The sequence below is a fragment of the Corythoichthys intestinalis genome, chromosome 8 (assembly GCF_030265065.1).
Source record: "Corythoichthys intestinalis isolate RoL2023-P3 chromosome 8, ASM3026506v1, whole genome shotgun sequence".
Taxonomy (NCBI): domain Eukaryota; kingdom Metazoa; phylum Chordata; class Actinopteri; order Syngnathiformes; family Syngnathidae; genus Corythoichthys; species Corythoichthys intestinalis.
Window position 1 is genome coordinate 13,654,108 of NC_080402.1, and position 17,477 is coordinate 13,671,584.

At 37.7% G+C, this 17,477-nt stretch overlaps 1 protein-coding gene across 2 annotated transcripts in view; it reads right to left on the reverse strand.

Annotated features, from left to right (window-relative positions):
- rbm20 (RNA binding motif protein 20) overlaps positions 1-17,477 on the reverse strand; it is a 132,066-nt gene that overhangs the window by 13,739 nt on the left and 100,850 nt on the right. For both annotated transcript variants that reach the window (XM_057842678.1, XM_057842677.1), the window contains exons 6-9: positions 10,038-10,184; positions 3,935-4,066; positions 3,774-3,853; positions 2,924-3,593 (exon numbers count right to left, since the gene is read on the reverse strand). In XM_057842678.1, the coding sequence (XP_057698661.1) occupies positions 2,924-3,593; positions 3,774-3,853; positions 3,935-4,066; positions 10,038-10,184 (1,029 nt within the window). The remainder of the gene's footprint in view (positions 1-2,923; positions 3,594-3,773; positions 3,854-3,934; positions 4,067-10,037; positions 10,185-17,477) is intronic.

The window sequence follows — 17,477 nt, forward strand, 5'->3', positions numbered from 1 at the left end:
AGAGAAGACGGAGTAAATCTAATCTACTCAAAGAAACTGCAACCTGATCAACTCACAGCCTCAAAAAGTAAGGGTTACATTACGTAAGAAACTCGTTCGGTACGCCTCCGTTCCGAACCGAGCAACCCATACCGAAACGGTTCAATACAAATACATGTACCGTTACACCCTAATAGCAACATTTAACATATATGTTTTTGCCCAAAATAGCAACCTAATTTTTTTTTATTTAGTGCAAGTTATCAATTGCTATATAATTTTCGCATCAGAAACCTAATACTTGAGGAAAGCATCCAGAATAATCTTAATTTTACGCAACAAAAGCAAATTTGGCATTTTTCTTTATACAATCACAACTTATTAAGGTTGAATTCCAATGTCACTATTGCCTCAGCACTATCTGGCCCTCGTCGTTTTTAGATAGAAATGTAACAAACACGTAAAAGCCAAATTTTTGTTTTTGTATGGACGCAGAAATGTCTAAATTAATAATTTTTTGCCAAAAAACGGGGAGGTGGCCGAAAATTAACTGATTATTTGAATGTGAAGTTATGCTGTTGTGTATGGATACAAAATCCAACATGGCGGCCATCACAAAACAAAGAGCATTTAAGTTGAATATTCTTGTAAATAAATACGTAAATCCTGGAATGTCTACAGATATGAATGTACAACAGTCTAGATTCTTGGTTAAGAGCAAAAAAGAGGGCAGTTCTTATTCATCTTACGTAAATATTTCAAGCTAAATTTACGCAAATTTTTCCCCCCATTCATTTTTTTCCCCACAACGTCTCAAAGTACATGTATGGTGCCATTTTATATAATACCTTGAATCCTCTACCAACTCACTCTTGAATCACTCCTGTCAGCTTGTAGGCAGTAAAACATTTGTCCTTTTTCGACCTACATCCGGTGTTTGAACGCAACGTGTGTATGAGTTTATCACAATGATACCACCTCAACACTCTGCTCCGGGAAAACGTGGCGCAATGTCTGTAGGAGCTGTCTAGTCAACTGATGGTGAAGTCTATGGTCGGTGTTTGATGAATTGCTGAAATCAGCAGCTACAGTGGGGCAAATACGTATTTAGTCAACCACCAAATGTGCAAGTTCTCCTGCTTGAAAAGATTACAGAGGCTTGTAATTGTCAACATGGGTAAACCTCAACCATGAGAGACAGAATGTGGGGGGAAAAAAACAAATTGTTTGATTTTTAAAGAATTTATTTCCAAATTAGAGTGGAAAATAAGTATTTGGTCACCTACAAACAAGCAAGATTTCTGGCTGTCAAAGAGGTCTAACTTCTTCTAACGAAGTCTAACGAGGCTCCACAAGTTACCTGTATTAATGGCACCTGTTTTAACTCATTATCGGTATAAAAGACACCTGTCCACCACCTCAGTCAGTCACACTCCAAACTCCACTATGGCCAAGACCAAAGAGCTGTCGAAGGACACCAGAGACAAAATTTTAGACCTGCACCAGGCTGGGAAGACTGAATCTGCAATAGGTAAAACGCTTGGTGTAAAGAAATCAACTGTGGAAGCAATTGTTAGAAAATGGAAGACATACAAGACCACAGATAATCTCCCTCGATCTGGGGCTCTATGCAAGATCTCAGGTCAAAATGATAGGAAGAACGGTGAGCAAAAATCCCAGAACCACACGGGGGACCTAGTGAATGACCTACAGAGAGCTGGGACCACAGTAACAAAGGCTACTTTCAGTAACACAATGCGCCGCCAGGGACTCAAATCCTGCACTACCAGACGTGTCCCCCTGCTGAAGAAAGTACACGTCCAGGCCTGTCTGCGGTTTGCTAGAGAGCATTTGGATGATCCAGAAGAGGACTGGGAGAATGTGTTATGGTCAGATGAAACTAAAATGAACTTTTTGGTAGAAACACAGGTTCTCGTGTTTGGAGGAGAAAGAATACTGAATTGCATCCGAAGAACACCATACCCACTGTGTAGCATGGGGGTGGAAACCTCATGCTTTAGGGCTGTTTTTCTGCAAAGGGACCAGGACGACTGATCTGTGTAAAGGAAAGAATGAAATGGGGCCATATATCGAGAGATTTTGAGTGAAAATCTCCTTCCATCAGCAAGGGCTTTGAAGATGATAAGTGGCTGGGTCTTTCAGCATGACAATGATCCCAAACACACAACAAAGGTGTGGCTTCCTAAGAAGCATTTCAAGGTCCTGGAGTGGCCTAGCCAGTCTCCAGATCTCAACCCCATAGAAAATCTGTGAAGGGAGTTGAAAGTCCGTGTTGCCCAACGACAGCCCCAAAACATCACTGCTCTAGAGGAGATCTGCATGGAGGAATGGGCCAAAATACCAGCAACAGTGTGTGAAAAGCTGTGAAGAGTTACAGAAAACGTTTGGCTTCCGTTATCGCCAACAAAGGGTACATAACAAAGTATTGAGATGAACTTTTAGTATTGACCAAATACTTATTTTCCAACATGATTTGCAAATAAATTCTTTAAAAATCAAACAATGTGATTTTCTGTTTTTCCCCCCCCAACATTCTGTCTCTCATGGTTGAGGTTTACCCATGTTGACAATTACAGACTTCTCTAATATTTTCAAGTGGGAGAACTTGCACAATTAGTGGTTGACTAAATACTTATTTGCCCCACTGTACATACCTTCCGTACTAGCGCGTCTGGAGAAGTAGCTAAAAAAAAAAAAAAAAAAAAAAAAAAAAACCTCTTTATTCTCTTCCAGTCTCGTGGCGGCCCGCTAGGCTTATAATGCACTGGGGGAAAGGAAACCCTACTATAAAATACTACAGATGTTTGTTGTACTGTAATGTATGTTTCTCTATATAACAGCTTTTCACCCATTGTAGGTCTGGAATTTATCTTCTATTATAAACTGGATGTCTCTGTAATTTGGATGTGTGTGTGTTACTCACAGTATTTCTGGTAGGGCTGTCATGTTTCTCTGCAGTGGTGCACCTTTTGTTTGGCTTCTTAGTCCTCCCCCTGCTGAGCGAACGATGCTTCTTATCTTCTGGAGTTCTGCGAAGTGGCTCATCAATCATCTCGCTGTCTAGATGCCTCGAATGCCTGCTGTGGTCGCTGCCGTTCCTCCTCTTTGACTTGCTATCATGTCTTGGGTATTGGGATCTGCTCACCTTCATGTAGAGGTTTTCCTCCACGCTCCGGTAGGAGTTGAAGGACTTGCCTTGAGGGCTGCCTCGTGGGAAGTCTCTTTTTCCAGGCATTCCTTTATCTCCTCCTCCTCGCTCATCTGTGGGCCTGCAGATGGCATAATCTAGAGGTTTCCCATAGGCTTTCCGTCGGTCCGATGGCCGTTCGTTAGGCCGATCGATGGCAGTGCTGCAGCCATTCCGTCTGGAGTGTTCATCCATTTCCTTGTCTTCCTCACCTCTTCTATAGTGTGAGGACCAATCCCATGAACCTCGGCGTGGGGCTGGGCCATTGCTGCCTCTCTCGTGAGCCCTGCAGGGTGCTGCCTGGGGGCTGTGGGTTGAACTACATGATGTAAAACTTGGGCTGTGAGATTGAGGGCTAAGGGAACTTCTGACCGGGCTGCGGGAACGGGCTCTGTCTGGCGCGTAGCTGTAGGAAGTTTCAAATAAATAAACCATCTAAAGCTTTGTTTGGACATTTAGAAGTTCAGACATGTACTGTAAGTGTAATCCTGCTACTGTCATGCACACGTTAACATTCAGGCAAACAAAGTAGCAAATTGTGGATTAAGTTACATTCTTTAATCTGTGATGTTTTTCATTTCCTTACTGCTCAAGTTCTTTCATTTCGTCTCTTTCCCAATGAGAAGCAATATCCTGGATGATCGCCTGAACATCTTTACCCGGTTTCTATAAAAATAAGAGATATGAATTTAGCAAATACCATTTTTTTTTTTTGTGACTTTGAACATAATTTTAGTTTAATCATACCTTCAGTTGGAGCTCCTGGTACCTTTTAGACATTCGAATCAGAAGCTTCTGATTGTTTATCATGGCTGGAGTCAATTGGTAATACTGAACCATTGCTTGAGCTGCTTCAACATAGGCCATCTCTAGAAATGCCTATTGGAGAGAACATAAAAGTAATTAACCTGTAATGCCTTCTCTGCTGGCGTGAACACTATCAGGAGCACTTGAGTATACAATATTCCAAACTAAATGGGATTTACCTATTTTCAACAATCGTTTCCTCGTGAAAGGTGGATTTCATTCTGCTTTAGACACCTATCTCAATAGAAATACTTTCCCCAAAATGCCAGTTCGTAATCAGCTCTAAAAAATATTCTGGAATCGTATTATTATTATTAGGGCTGTCAAATGATTAAAATTTTTAATTGAGTTAATCACAGTTTAAAAATTAATTAATCCCAATTCAAACCATCTCTAAAATATGCCATATTTTGTAAATTATTGTTGAAATGGAAAGATAAGATAAGACAAAACGGATATATACAGTCAACATACTGTACTTAAGTACTGTATTTCTTTATTATAACAATAAATCCACAAGATGGCATTAACATAATTAACAGTCTTTCTGTGAAAGGGATCTACAGATAGAAAGACTTGTAATTCTTAAAGGATACATGTGAGTTTGTATATTGTGACTAAATTAGGGCTGCAGCTATCGAATATTTTAGTAATCGAGTAATCGACTGAAAATTCGATCGATTAATCGAGTAATCGGATAAAACATATATTTTTTTTAGATAAAGAGCAATTATAAATATAGATGAGAAAAAGACATTTCATCTCATATTGAACCATTTTCAGTCAATCAAAGTCTTTATTTTCGATGTACATTGTTGAAAACAGCCAACAACCTAATTGCATCTCAAATGTGACCAAAAAAAAAAGGACTAATTCACTGCTTTCACTTAAAAACCTTTTAGATCTTATAAAATATATATATATTTCTTACCTAAAAATGTAATTACGCTTGATAACACACATCACTTAAAAGTTAGGTGTTTTTCCCACATGTTTCAATTGAATTTCCACTCGTGTCAAGCTATAAATTCTAGTTCAGTTTTAAGTTGGTCTAAACTAATTCCTGATAGGATTTTGAGTTTTTGCAGTGTTCAAAATAAATGCCGTGCTGTATTGGAGCACATTAGGCACCAGTGCTACTTGGTGTTTTATCCAGCAATGACTACTGAGCTAAAATTGACAGCATTATTAAGTTTTTATTTTACACCCTAATCACTCTACAGCGCTGTTTTCACAGATTAAATAAAGCCTGTATGTAAGAGTTAGCCACGCATCGGCAGTGGTCATAATGAATAGAAACCTAGCCCTCCGCAGGGATAACGTTACGTGAGCGAGTCACAGTAACGTTAATCGTATTTATGAGCGCTGAGAAGTGTACTGCTTTAAGATGGCGGCTGTTTTATTAACGCCGCCGAGTCGGTCATTTCGCATCTAGTTGTACGTACATGTGATATCTATGACACGCATCAGACACTACTTGCTACCACCGTAGCAACATGCGGGCGTAGTTTTAAGCAACGTTGGCGCAGTTTCTAATGGCTTTAGTAAGGTTTTTTTTCAATTGCTTCTTCCTCAACGCACGTGATGTCAGCGTGTTGTCCCGCATTAAAAGTAGTCCGGGCAAAACGTGATGCTTAGAGCTGGCAAATTTAAACGATTCTTTGAGGTGAATAAAACTACTCTGATCAGTATTTAAACTCGAGTTACTCGAATTGCTCGAGTATTCGTTTCAGCTCTAGACTAAATATTGCCATCTAGTGTATTTGTTGAGCTTTCAGTAAATGATACTGTAGTGACTTAACTGTTCTGCCCAAATGCATGATGGGAAGGGGGCAACCATGACTGTGTGTGGTGGCTGCAAATGATATTTCTTCTCTGTGTTGGGTTCAATACAGGGTGTTAAGAAAAAGATAAACTACTGTCGTCCACGTCACGTCCCTCAATAGTTATAGTTGATGTGGGAGAGATGTCAAAGCTTTTGCCAATTAAAAGCACAGTCCCAATGAATGCTTGTATCTACTCCACTCACTTGATGCTGCTTCTTAGTTCTGCATATAAGCAAAACAGCGCCATTCTAGTCTGATTGCGACAATGCGTGAGTGGGTTGTTCCGCGCATGCGTTAAATATTTTAACGTGATTAATTAAACCAATTAACGCCCGTTAATGCGATAAATTTGACAGCCCTAATTATTATATTATATTATATTATATTTAGGGCTGTCAAACGATTAAAATTTTTAATCGAGTTAATTACAGCTTAAAAATTAATCGTAATTAATCGCAATTAATCGCAATTCAAACCATCTATAAAATATGCCATTTTTTTCTGTAAATTATTGTTGGAATGGAAAGATAAGACAAGATAGATATATACATTCAACATACGGTACATAAGGACTGTATTTGTTTATTATAACAATAAATCAACAAGATGGCATTAACATTATTAACATTCTGTTAAAGTGATCCATGGATAGAAAGACTTGTAGTTCTTAAAAGATGAATATTAGTACAAGTTATAGAAATGTTATATTAAAACGCCTCTTAATGTTTTCGTTTTAATAAAATTTGTAAAATTTTCAATCAAAAAATAAACTAGTAGCCCTATTCTGTCCTCAATGTGTGTGAGTACACAAATTGACAGATCGCGAACATAAGTTCCAAAAAGAAATCAGACGGTGTGGCAAAGTTGCATGGGCTTTACTGAAGTCATCTCTTTTTGACAGGAGCACGTTTCTTGTATTTTTGTAAAACTGAAAATAACAAGGCAATGTGTCAATAACTTGCATAAATCACAAAATAACATAAAATGTACACACACGTGTCCATTTGAGCAGTAGCACTAGCCAATTAGCTCACAAGCGTCTAACAATGTAACTGCATTTCACCATATATGTGAACAAATTCAAATACACATCATCAATAACTATCTAATGCTCATGAATATAAACAAAGGAGCAATATAACTCACAAGCGATGCATGTATTAGACACAAACAGTGTGATGGGGCTATGAGAACTGCCACTGAATACTGGATACGGACGTTAGCTGGTCTGAATAGCACTGTCTATTAGTGTGAGTTCGCGTCGACATATAATCACGTCAGAAAAGCGCGCCGAAACCCAAATAATCAGCTGCACTGAATCGCCAGCAGAGGGCGACATTACGCCACATAACATATGCAAGTCACACCCAAGCGCCAGCAGAGGGCGGAAAAACTCCATAAAACACAATTAACAAGTTGGCCTTTCACTGTACTGACATTTAAATCTGTCTGAGCGGGCCTAGTGCGTTAATTGCGTCAAATATTTTAACGTGATTAATTTAAAAAATTAATTAACGCCCGTTAACGCGATAATTTTGACAGCCCTAATTATATTATATTATGTTATATTTTATGTTATTCATTTCTGCATTTTCCAGGCCGCATATCCTCACAATGGTTGCGGGGATGCAGGAGCCTATCCCAGTTAACTATGGGGAGTAAGCGGGGTACACCCTATATCGGTTGACACCCTGAGTCGCACCCCTGGCCAAACTAGGAAAAAAACTATCACTTATAGTCCGAGAAATATGGTAGCTAGAGTTGTACAAAGTTATAACGGCTCATCTTGAACAGGAGGTTGTAATTTTGTTGTTTTTGTTTCATTCTTTAAAATGTTTTGCGGTTTAATTGGGCTGGAGAATGTTTTTCCTATCTGGTAACCCTGTCTCCATGCAACATATGAATGTGGTTCCTTTAAAACTAGAACTACCAATGGGGGATCAGTTGATACAAATCCCTTTTGTATCCAGAGAAGGGTCATCTGACCCTAATGAGCATATCTTTTGTGAGCATTGAGGTCCTCATTAGTCATTTCCATCCACACTCGCAAAACCACAAGGTTGGATTGCTCCAATTGGCATCTTGAATGTTTGCAAGGCAGCGGTGCCTTGGCTTTGTCGGACAGTGGACCGCTCAGGCAGGCAATCGGGCGGACAACCTTTTTACTTCTTCCATAAGCTGCAGTTTGCTTACAGTACAAAGGACGGTGTAATAAAAAAACAAAACATTTTTTATGTGGTGACATATGACACGTTGCCCTTTTACTGGGGCTAGGAGGTTGGAAGTTGTTGCCGAAACAACTTTAACTTCTGCGCCTTCTTTACGCCCACATGAGAGTGAGCCAATTCCTTTGCAATACCCACCAAGAAGTCTACCCGTCTCTCTTGCCTTCTGGTGCATGCCTGATACAACACATATGCATTCATTGCTGCCATGTCAATAATATTGTAGAACACGGCGACTGGCCATCTCAGTGTTCCTCCGTGTTTGACAAAGCAAAGGGAGCCCTGGATTTGCAAATATTCAAGATGCTAATTGCAGCTATCCAGAGTGAAACCGCCCCTTCACACCTAGGCAGCGACTCCACAGGAGTGTGTAGGGAGGTTGTATGCTTGATTGCTTGTTTGAGTGGTCTATTGTTTGACAAAGCCAAGTAGTCTGGTATCATGGTTATTTGATGCCTTTCTAGTATTTCTTTACAGCATACCTGCCAAGTTGTACGGTTTCGGCGTAATTTGTACAAGTGAGCATTGATTTTTAAATGTGTACGCCGTACGTTCAAAGTCTGTACGTTTTTCGTGCATTGGTTTTTTTTCTCCGTTCGGATTTTGTCACCGTGTCGGCAACGAGACAATGTGCGTTACGATGCGTTACTACATTGGTTGAATGACGCGAGAAAAGTCAGAGACACTGAGATAGAAGAGTGTTGTGACGCTGTAGCAAACGCGATGCTAGGCTAGGTGGCGCCAATATTTCCTGACTGTAGCCGACAGCCTACAATCTACGCATAGATATCAAATGCTTATAGAGCTACATGCAAAATGACAGATGGCTGCATTCATAAACAGCCGCCATTTTGAAGCAGTAGACATCTTAGAAAGGCTTTGTTGTAGTGAACCTTCTTAGCGAACTCAAGTAACTTTTTATCTAAAATACTCCTAAATCGGCAAAATCTTGACTTGAATTTATCTTTAAATGATGAAACAGCAAAATCTTGACTTGAATCTATCTTTAAATGATGAAACAGCTTTAAAACTTTAACATTTCGAAAGTAGACAGAAGGGAACTAATGCAAAAACGATAGCAATTTTAACAACTTTAACAGTTGATTCATAACATTAAACGATTTCCAAACATAGCAAAGTTTACTATGTTTTTTTTTTTTTTTTAAATGAAAAAAAACAAAAAAAACATGAAATATAACACCAGTTACTTTGCCAAGTAACTACTCTTACCTTCAGGAAACTGAGTTACTAACTAAATTACTTTTTGGGAGAAGTAATTTGTAAGTAATTAATTACTTTTTAAAAATAAGATTAACAACACTGGTCATAAAGATGAAGTCTGCAGAAGGAAAAGGGACGAAAGCAGAGATTTCATTCTGCGAATTTGTTGCCGAACACAATTTGCCTGCAACTATTGCTGATCAATTATCAGAATTAGCATAAGAAATGTTCCCTGACTCAAACATTGCATCGGTAAGTTAATTTTATCAATTGACCTTTATAATTTCTAATTGGACAAACAAATGAACTACCTTCAAGTCAAACTGAATTGCGAGCTGAAATGCTATGAAGTGCAGCCATCAAGACATGATAAAAATTGCCAAAAGTGCTACATACAATTATCACAAAAGTCACTGTAAAATTTTGGTAATCGTGATGTAGCTGAACATATTGATTGTTCTTTGATTGTTACAATATTACAAAAAAATGCATATTGTTTTAAAAATTGAGTTTTATTTTTGTTTCATATTGCAAGCTATATACAACGTTGTAAGAATAGTCACCAATTTGTAAGGGCATACGTCACTATTTGTAAGATTGCTAACGGCCTCGGGTTGACAGGTATGTTATAGCCCAAAAAAAAAAAAGTGTTAAAGTGGATTTTAAGTGTTAATGTTAAGTTAATGTGTTCATTGGTTTTGAACATTTTGATGATTTCAGAAAAGTAGCTCTTTGTCAACAGTAAAAAAAACAAAAAAAAAACTTTTGTACCTGTTGAGTAGAGCGCATCAGGATATAATTTGTCACTTTGCCGAACGGCAGTCCCAGGTTGATGACATCATTCTCGGTACAACTGCCTTCAGGTAAGTTGCAGATGTGAACAACACGTCCCGTGGTAGCCTTCCTCGGAGGAAAGGGCTAAGAACACAAAGAGAAAAATATCAATATCTAAAAATTGGCAGCGGTTGCTCAGACTTTGAACTAGCGATCTTGACATGTTGCCCTTGAAAGGAGCCATGAAACCCCATCTGTTCAGTGGTGTGACATAGTTGTCCAGCAGTCTGACGCTGACATTGCTCCTTAGAGTGTAATGAGAATTACTGCAAGGGAGCCAGAGAGCGTGAAGTTACCATAATTGGTAACTTAAGCAGGTGTTCAAAACAAGACCTAAAACATACAACCATGTGATTAGTCCTTGTCAATCAGCGTAGAAAGCAAATCATCATATGTATAATCTCTGCAGCGTTTTGGTGGAGGTTGCAGGTTTGTTGGTGTGAACTATTCTGCCATCATGAATGCAACACTATCTCGCAGCATGTCGCAACTGGCTCTATTAATAGCAAAACTGTGGCAGTGTAAATTCCTTTACGTTCACATTTACGTACATCGGTTTATGGCTAAAATGTTTCAAATATTTGGCAGTGCAAAGTACACAGACAAACATTTAATTGCATTTTTAACATCCCTTCTGACACCAACAGAAAAGGTCATACTTCAATAAATTTTGAAGTACAGTAGTTGTGATATTGACCTGCTTTAAGGTGTTGTATATTTCACACCTTTACTGTACGTATCATAGTGACAGGTCTCGAATGGCTACTTAATACATTACAAACCCCAATTCCAATGAAGTAGAATGTTCTGTACTGTTTAAATGAAAAGAGAACATGGGGATTTGTAAATCTTTTTCAACTTATATTCAATTGAATACACTACAAACTAGGGCTGTCAAAATTATCGCGTTAACGGGCGCTAATTAATTTTTAAAAATTAATCACGTTAAAATATTCGACGTATTTAACGCACATTCCCCGCTCAGAGTAAAATGACAGCACAGTGTCATGTCCACTTGTTACTTGTGTTTTTTTTTTCTGTGTGTTTTGTCGCCTTCTGCTGGCGCTTGGGTGCGACTGATTTTATTGGTTTCAGCACCCATGAGGATTCTGTAATTATTGACATCAACAATGGAGAGCTACTAGTTTATTTTTTGATTGAAAATTTTAAAAATTTTATTAAAACGAAAACATTAAGAGGGGTTTTAATTAGGGTTGTTCCGATCATGTTTTTTTGCTCCCGATCCGATCCCGATCGTTTTAGTTTGAGTATCTGCCGATCCCGATATTTCCCGATCCGATTGCTTTTTTTTGCTCCCGATTCAATTCCAATCATTCCCGATAATTTTTCCCGATCATATACATTTTGGCAATGCATTAAGAAAATACTTTTATCTCTCTTTATAGGTAAAACGGCGCCATTACAGATTGAGCACGACAATCCTTGAGTGGGTCGTGCAGCGCATGCATTAATTGCGTTAAATATTTTAACGTGATACATTTTTTAAAAAATTAATTACTGCCGTTATTGGGATAAATTTGATAACCCTACCTTAAGCCTAAACTAAAGACTCTGGAAGAGTGAAACATTACGTCTGTAACGTTAAATACAATTAGAAAATGATTTAATTAAAAAAATATATATATATATATATATATATATATATATATACATGGCCGATATTTTTTTGCCGATTCCGATACTTTGAAAATGACATGATCGGACACGATCGATCATCCCGATCAATCGGGACATCTCTAGTTTTAATATAAAATTTCTATAACTTGTACTAACATTTATCTTTTAAGAACTACAAGTCTTTTCTATCCATGGATTGCTTTAACAGAATGTTAATAATGTTAATGCTATCTTGTTGATTTATTGTTATAATAAACAAATACAGTACTTATGTACTGTATGTTGAATGTACTGTATATATCCGTCTTGTGTCTTATCTTTCCATTCCAACAATAATTTACAGAAAATATGGCATATTTTACAGATGGTTTGAATTGCCATTAATTACGATTAATTTTTAAGCTGTGATTGACTTGATTAAAAATTTTAATCGTTTGACAGCCCTACTACAAACTGATGATTTTTGTTGTTGTTGTTGTTGTTGCAAATATTTACTCATTTTGGAATAGGCATTTGGGAGCTGAGAACAATTGTTGAAGCTATGGAGACTGGAATAATTTTGTGATGCAAAATAATAGAGGTGTCCGATTTTTAAACGATATCAGATAATATCAACTTCAGTTTTGAGAGAAAATACAAGTTGCCTTCAAAGTGAATGTAGAAGCTTTCTGCCTTTCTATAAGGAATGTTTACAGCTCAGCACAGAACTTATTGACTGTAAGAAGTCGCCAAATTAAGATGCTTGGGATTTGTTATGTGAGCAGACCATTTGCTTTCATCGTGCAAAGATCAAATGAACAATAATTGATTGAAAAAATAATTAATTATAAACTCATTACATATAACTACTGTGTTACCAGAAAGAAATAGTCACGCGTAAAAGTAGTAAAATACAAAAATATGTGCAAAAGCCCAGCAAAATGCATCTTGGGAATTGTCATTACATTGGCATGTCCTATGATTGCCTGTCTGTATCTTTAGTGCCTTTGTCGCCCTCTAGTGGATTTTTGGGGTAACTACTGTAAACGTGATTTAATTGCGAATGATTCCTTTTATTTAATTATAGATATTTTGGCACATTTAGTGAATATTATTTATATGGGACATTTGTTTTCTATAACTTTGGTTGACGTTCTGTTTGTCACAGAATGTTTATTTTATCTGGAAAATGTTGAAGTTGTTACATTTATCATTATTAAAGCACCCAGTAGGGCATCACAATACAATTAGCAATAATACGGTAAGTGCGCGACCACATACGCGATCCCTCGCTACTTCGCCCTTCAAACTTCGTGCCCCAGTCTATCTTGGATTTTTTGTTTTTCAATTTAAAAAACAAAAAACAAAAATACAGATGAGCCATCCCGAGCCGATTGCGTTGTCTCACTCTCCCTCCCTCCCTGCTCTTTGTAGCATTGGTGTTACTCATTAAAGTTAACGATGATTGATAGACACCTTGTGTTTGATCTTGCCACAGATCCCTGGAAGCTTTAGCATCAAAGTGCCGCATGCGTCAATCATTGTTTAACTTGTTAAACAGTTGCTGTGGCAACTCTTTGTGTGTCAGTGAAGAGATGAAGCGGAGTTGAGTGGACTCACTCAATGAATCATTTGAAGTGCTTAAAAACCATTTATTAAAAAATGTATATGGGGAAAACACAGACAAGACGGAAAAACCAGTTTCTGCTCTTGCACTCCTCTTTAAAAGAAACTGCTGTATTTTAAGCCAAACAACGGTTGTGTTTGATAGAACAATATGTCTATATGCTGCCATAGCAGATTCATGGCTCATGAAGCCCCCGAACTATTTTTAATTAGCCCGTTTTACCCTGAAAACCCCTGTTTACAGACATCGCGGAACCGCTTTTGTTTCAACCCAGCCATAAAACGAAGGTAATTAATTATATCTACTATTCAAAATGTCTGTCATTTTTAGCTTGGAATCATTAATCGATGTCTAATATTTCGTTTAAAAAAAAAAAAAAAAAAAAAAAAAAAAACGACTTAAAAAAATTATTCACTCGCATATTTTAAGCTTTTAAACAAATTACATCACAATGAAAAAAATGGTATCTGTAAAAAAGTCACAGATATTTACCTCATAACTATCGCTTAATTGTATTTTTTTTGTTTCTGTAGGCATTTTTTCCAATATGTTAGATCAGAAGTGGGCAAACCGGTCCTCGAGGGCCGCAGTGGGTCCCGGTCTTTGTTTCAACTGATCCAGCACAGACAGTTTAACCAATGAGGTTTCAGCAGAAACAAGAAGCACCTAAATGCAATCAATTGATTACACTTGTAAAACAACAGATTGGTGACCTTTGATGGGTTGGAGCAAAAACCTGCACCCACTGCGGCCCTTTGTGGAACAGTTTGCCCACTCCTGTGTTAGATGATAAATAATTGATCCAAACAAAGAAAAATTGAAAAAAAAAACATTTAAAAAGGTAAATATATGAAAAAGAACATCTCGACCCCTCCTTGATGTCTGCAATTTCTGCGTCGCGACCCTTGTTATATTACCATGTTTCACCCATAAAATCCCCCAAAAATCCAGCTGTGGCCATTCACAGCTGTGTCTTGACACTCAGTGATACATGCTACATGGAGTTGTTGGATCGAAACAAGGTAAGTATGCGATAATATCTCAAAGTCATGGCGTCTGTAATTCTGCTCTTGTGTGCTTTCACCTCCAGATAGGGTTTTGCTGTTTGAATTTTTTCTTTCTTTTTTTTTTTTCTTTTTTTTTAGAAATGCCCTCCTGTTCAAATTTTTTCTTCCCCCAGAAAATTGAGATTTTAAGCTTTCCAACTATGTATCACACGTGCATATTATATTGGGGTTCTCAGAGCGGAACTTCAAGTCACCTGAGTGTTTTCCGCCATATACATAAGTTTTTTTTAGTTATACTTTGGGGGGGAAAAGTGAAAAAACATGTCTTATATGTATCTGAATAAATGCATTGAACACACACACAAACAAAAAAAAAAAAAACAACCCCTCCCAATTTTTTTTTTTTTTTTTTTGGGTGGGGGGGCCCGGGGGGCCCTACTGTACTTCGCAGTTTTTCACCTATCCCCATTAACCCGGAAAAACGAGGGATCACTGTATATTAGGGGTGTAACGGTACACAAAAATCTCGGTTCGGTACGTACCTCGGTTTTGAGGTCACGGTTCGGTTCATTTTGCGGTACAGTAAGAAAACAAAATGCAAAATATAAATGTGCTAGTTGTTTATCACACACTTTTGTGCTTTCAACAATAGGAACAGCAGCCTATTCAACGCTAGAATTCTGCTCAAAAAGTAGTGGGTATTTATAGATAATAATCCAACAAAAATTTGCCTTTCAGACCCCGCGTATTGGGCAGCTTTCTTTCTGAAAGCAAGAAGAAAAAAGAAGTCCTGTGCTAAAGAGAAAAGCAATCCCAATGACAAAGATTTTAACATGTATTTTACAAATGAAATGCCTCAAAGATTTTTTTTTCTTATGAACGGTTTTCAAAAGCTTTATTGGTGGATTTTCTCAAGTTAAAGCGCCACACAGAAATTAATAAATTTAATTCTGTAAGCAGGATCTGTATATTATTCTTATTATTTAATAACAGGTGTTTTAGCTCATTTAAATGTATTTTATTTAAATGGGCTATTATTTATTTTACTATGTGTTTGTATTTTACAAATGTGATGTAGTATTCATTTATATTGTATATTTTATGTTGTATAACTTTAGTTCCTATGTGAATATTAGTTCCTACTTGTTTTGTTGTGGTAGGAGGGATTTGTATTGAATATGGGGCCGTGTTGGTTATTATTACAGCAAAGATGACAACTGTAAATCAACAAAGACAAGTCAACTGTGCCCCGATCTACCACTCAAGAGATCTGATGGACTGAAAAAGTGGGTTACGATTGCATATTAGTTTGAAAATCGACCGGATCCACCGTATTTCTACACGAGTGACTTCCGGTCTGCTAGCTAGTAGTATAGACCCTACTCACCTACGTCACAAAATGGGCGTGTCGCTGTTTGCGGCCGCCATATTGTACCTCTTTTTTAGACCTATTCTCATTGGTTTCAATTAGTCGAGCAAGTTATAGAGCAATTCATGGAAGCCCCGGTGTTATCTGACGCTGTAAACTCATTGGATCCGTTGCATAAAAGGCGTTACGTGGAAAAGCTTCAGTTTATCCATTCGCCAGATCCGTATTTGATGCCTAAATCGATGTTTTTCGACCCGCTGGCTTCACCTGACATCTGATATCCTGATATTTACAACTATCTTGTCCACACAAAATCAGCCTATTCTCACGAAAGTTTGAAAAACTTTAAGAGCTTGGAGGCTTATAAATGCTACGTTGCTGGTTGGGTGAAACAGGTCCTCGTACACGAAAATTCGGCAGGAATCTTGTGCTTGGAAGGTGAGTTACGAAATTTTCAATTCAAAATCTTTTGTTCTTGCTAACATCCACTGTCAATTCTAATGTATTTCATATCATTTGTCAATGGAACTAGGGCTTTTAATGTTTATATGGTTTAGCGATAGCACTCTCACTATATACATATATAATACGTAATAAATATGAAGTGCGATAGCACTACTCCAAATTGTCCCTAGTTGAATTTATTTTTTGGCTTTTGACCTCAATAGTGAAATTGTAAATTAATAGGGAATGGGACGTACTACGTCATTGTTTGGACCCGCCTCCATGCTGGCAATATAATTCACTTCCGGGCCGGCAGAGTCAATGCGGATTGTAACGTGTGGTAGTGCTAAGCTAACTCTTTCGGTGTTTTAGAAAGAAAATATGGGTGCTTATTGTTGCGTTACCGGGTGCAACAGCGTCTCCTACGACAAAAAAAGGGGTTAGGAAAAATGGACTCACTTTTCACCGTTTTCCTGCATGGAGGACCAAATATCAGATCACGAAGGTACGACGGATGGCTGGATTGCAGCGGTTCGTCGGAAAAGCATTTCTTCTGATCATATTTCTGCTGGAATGAGAGTGTATTCCCCTTATCTCTACTCTTGTAAGTTGAACGATTTATCCGTTTTGGTTTCAATACGTTTTTTGTTTTTTTCTTTACTGTTGTGTAAATCTGCCTCGGTAGCAATGCTAACCTACTCCTCCTCATCACCTACCTGTTGTGTTACTAGGAAAACCTGCATATGAAATGCTGACAACACATCCCGATTGGTCACCATATCTCTTCTTGGGTTATTCTGAGGTCAAGCGCACCACATCGGAGCGTTGAGAGGTTGGAAAGGCGAAGAGTGCACGCTGAAACTTCAGTTTGCTCTGCTCTTACAAACACGATCCCAAGTGTTATGAAAAGTCAATAAAATATGAATACCAAAACATGACTTGAACAACTTCTTGACAAACTGTAACTGCTTGTTGTTTACTTCAGGTCTTCATAATAAACAGGTGTAATAATTACAAAGTCAGGTGACTTAATTTTGTTATTCTATTTGGAATATGCATTGACAATTTTTGGACAGTGTTGTAGACAAGAACTGGGACTGATAAGTTGCAATAGATTTATTTCAAGTAATGCAATTTCTCCAATACGATATTTGAATTGACAGTTTAAAATCTTTAAATTAGTGCAAACAAGGCCCACCCTCTGACGGTGGCAGCAAATATTATATAATTATAAGTAATACACAAATACAAGATCACAATAAACGTGTCTTTGTCAAAGCAGTTTAAAACACTATTTACTGGCCTTGGGTAAA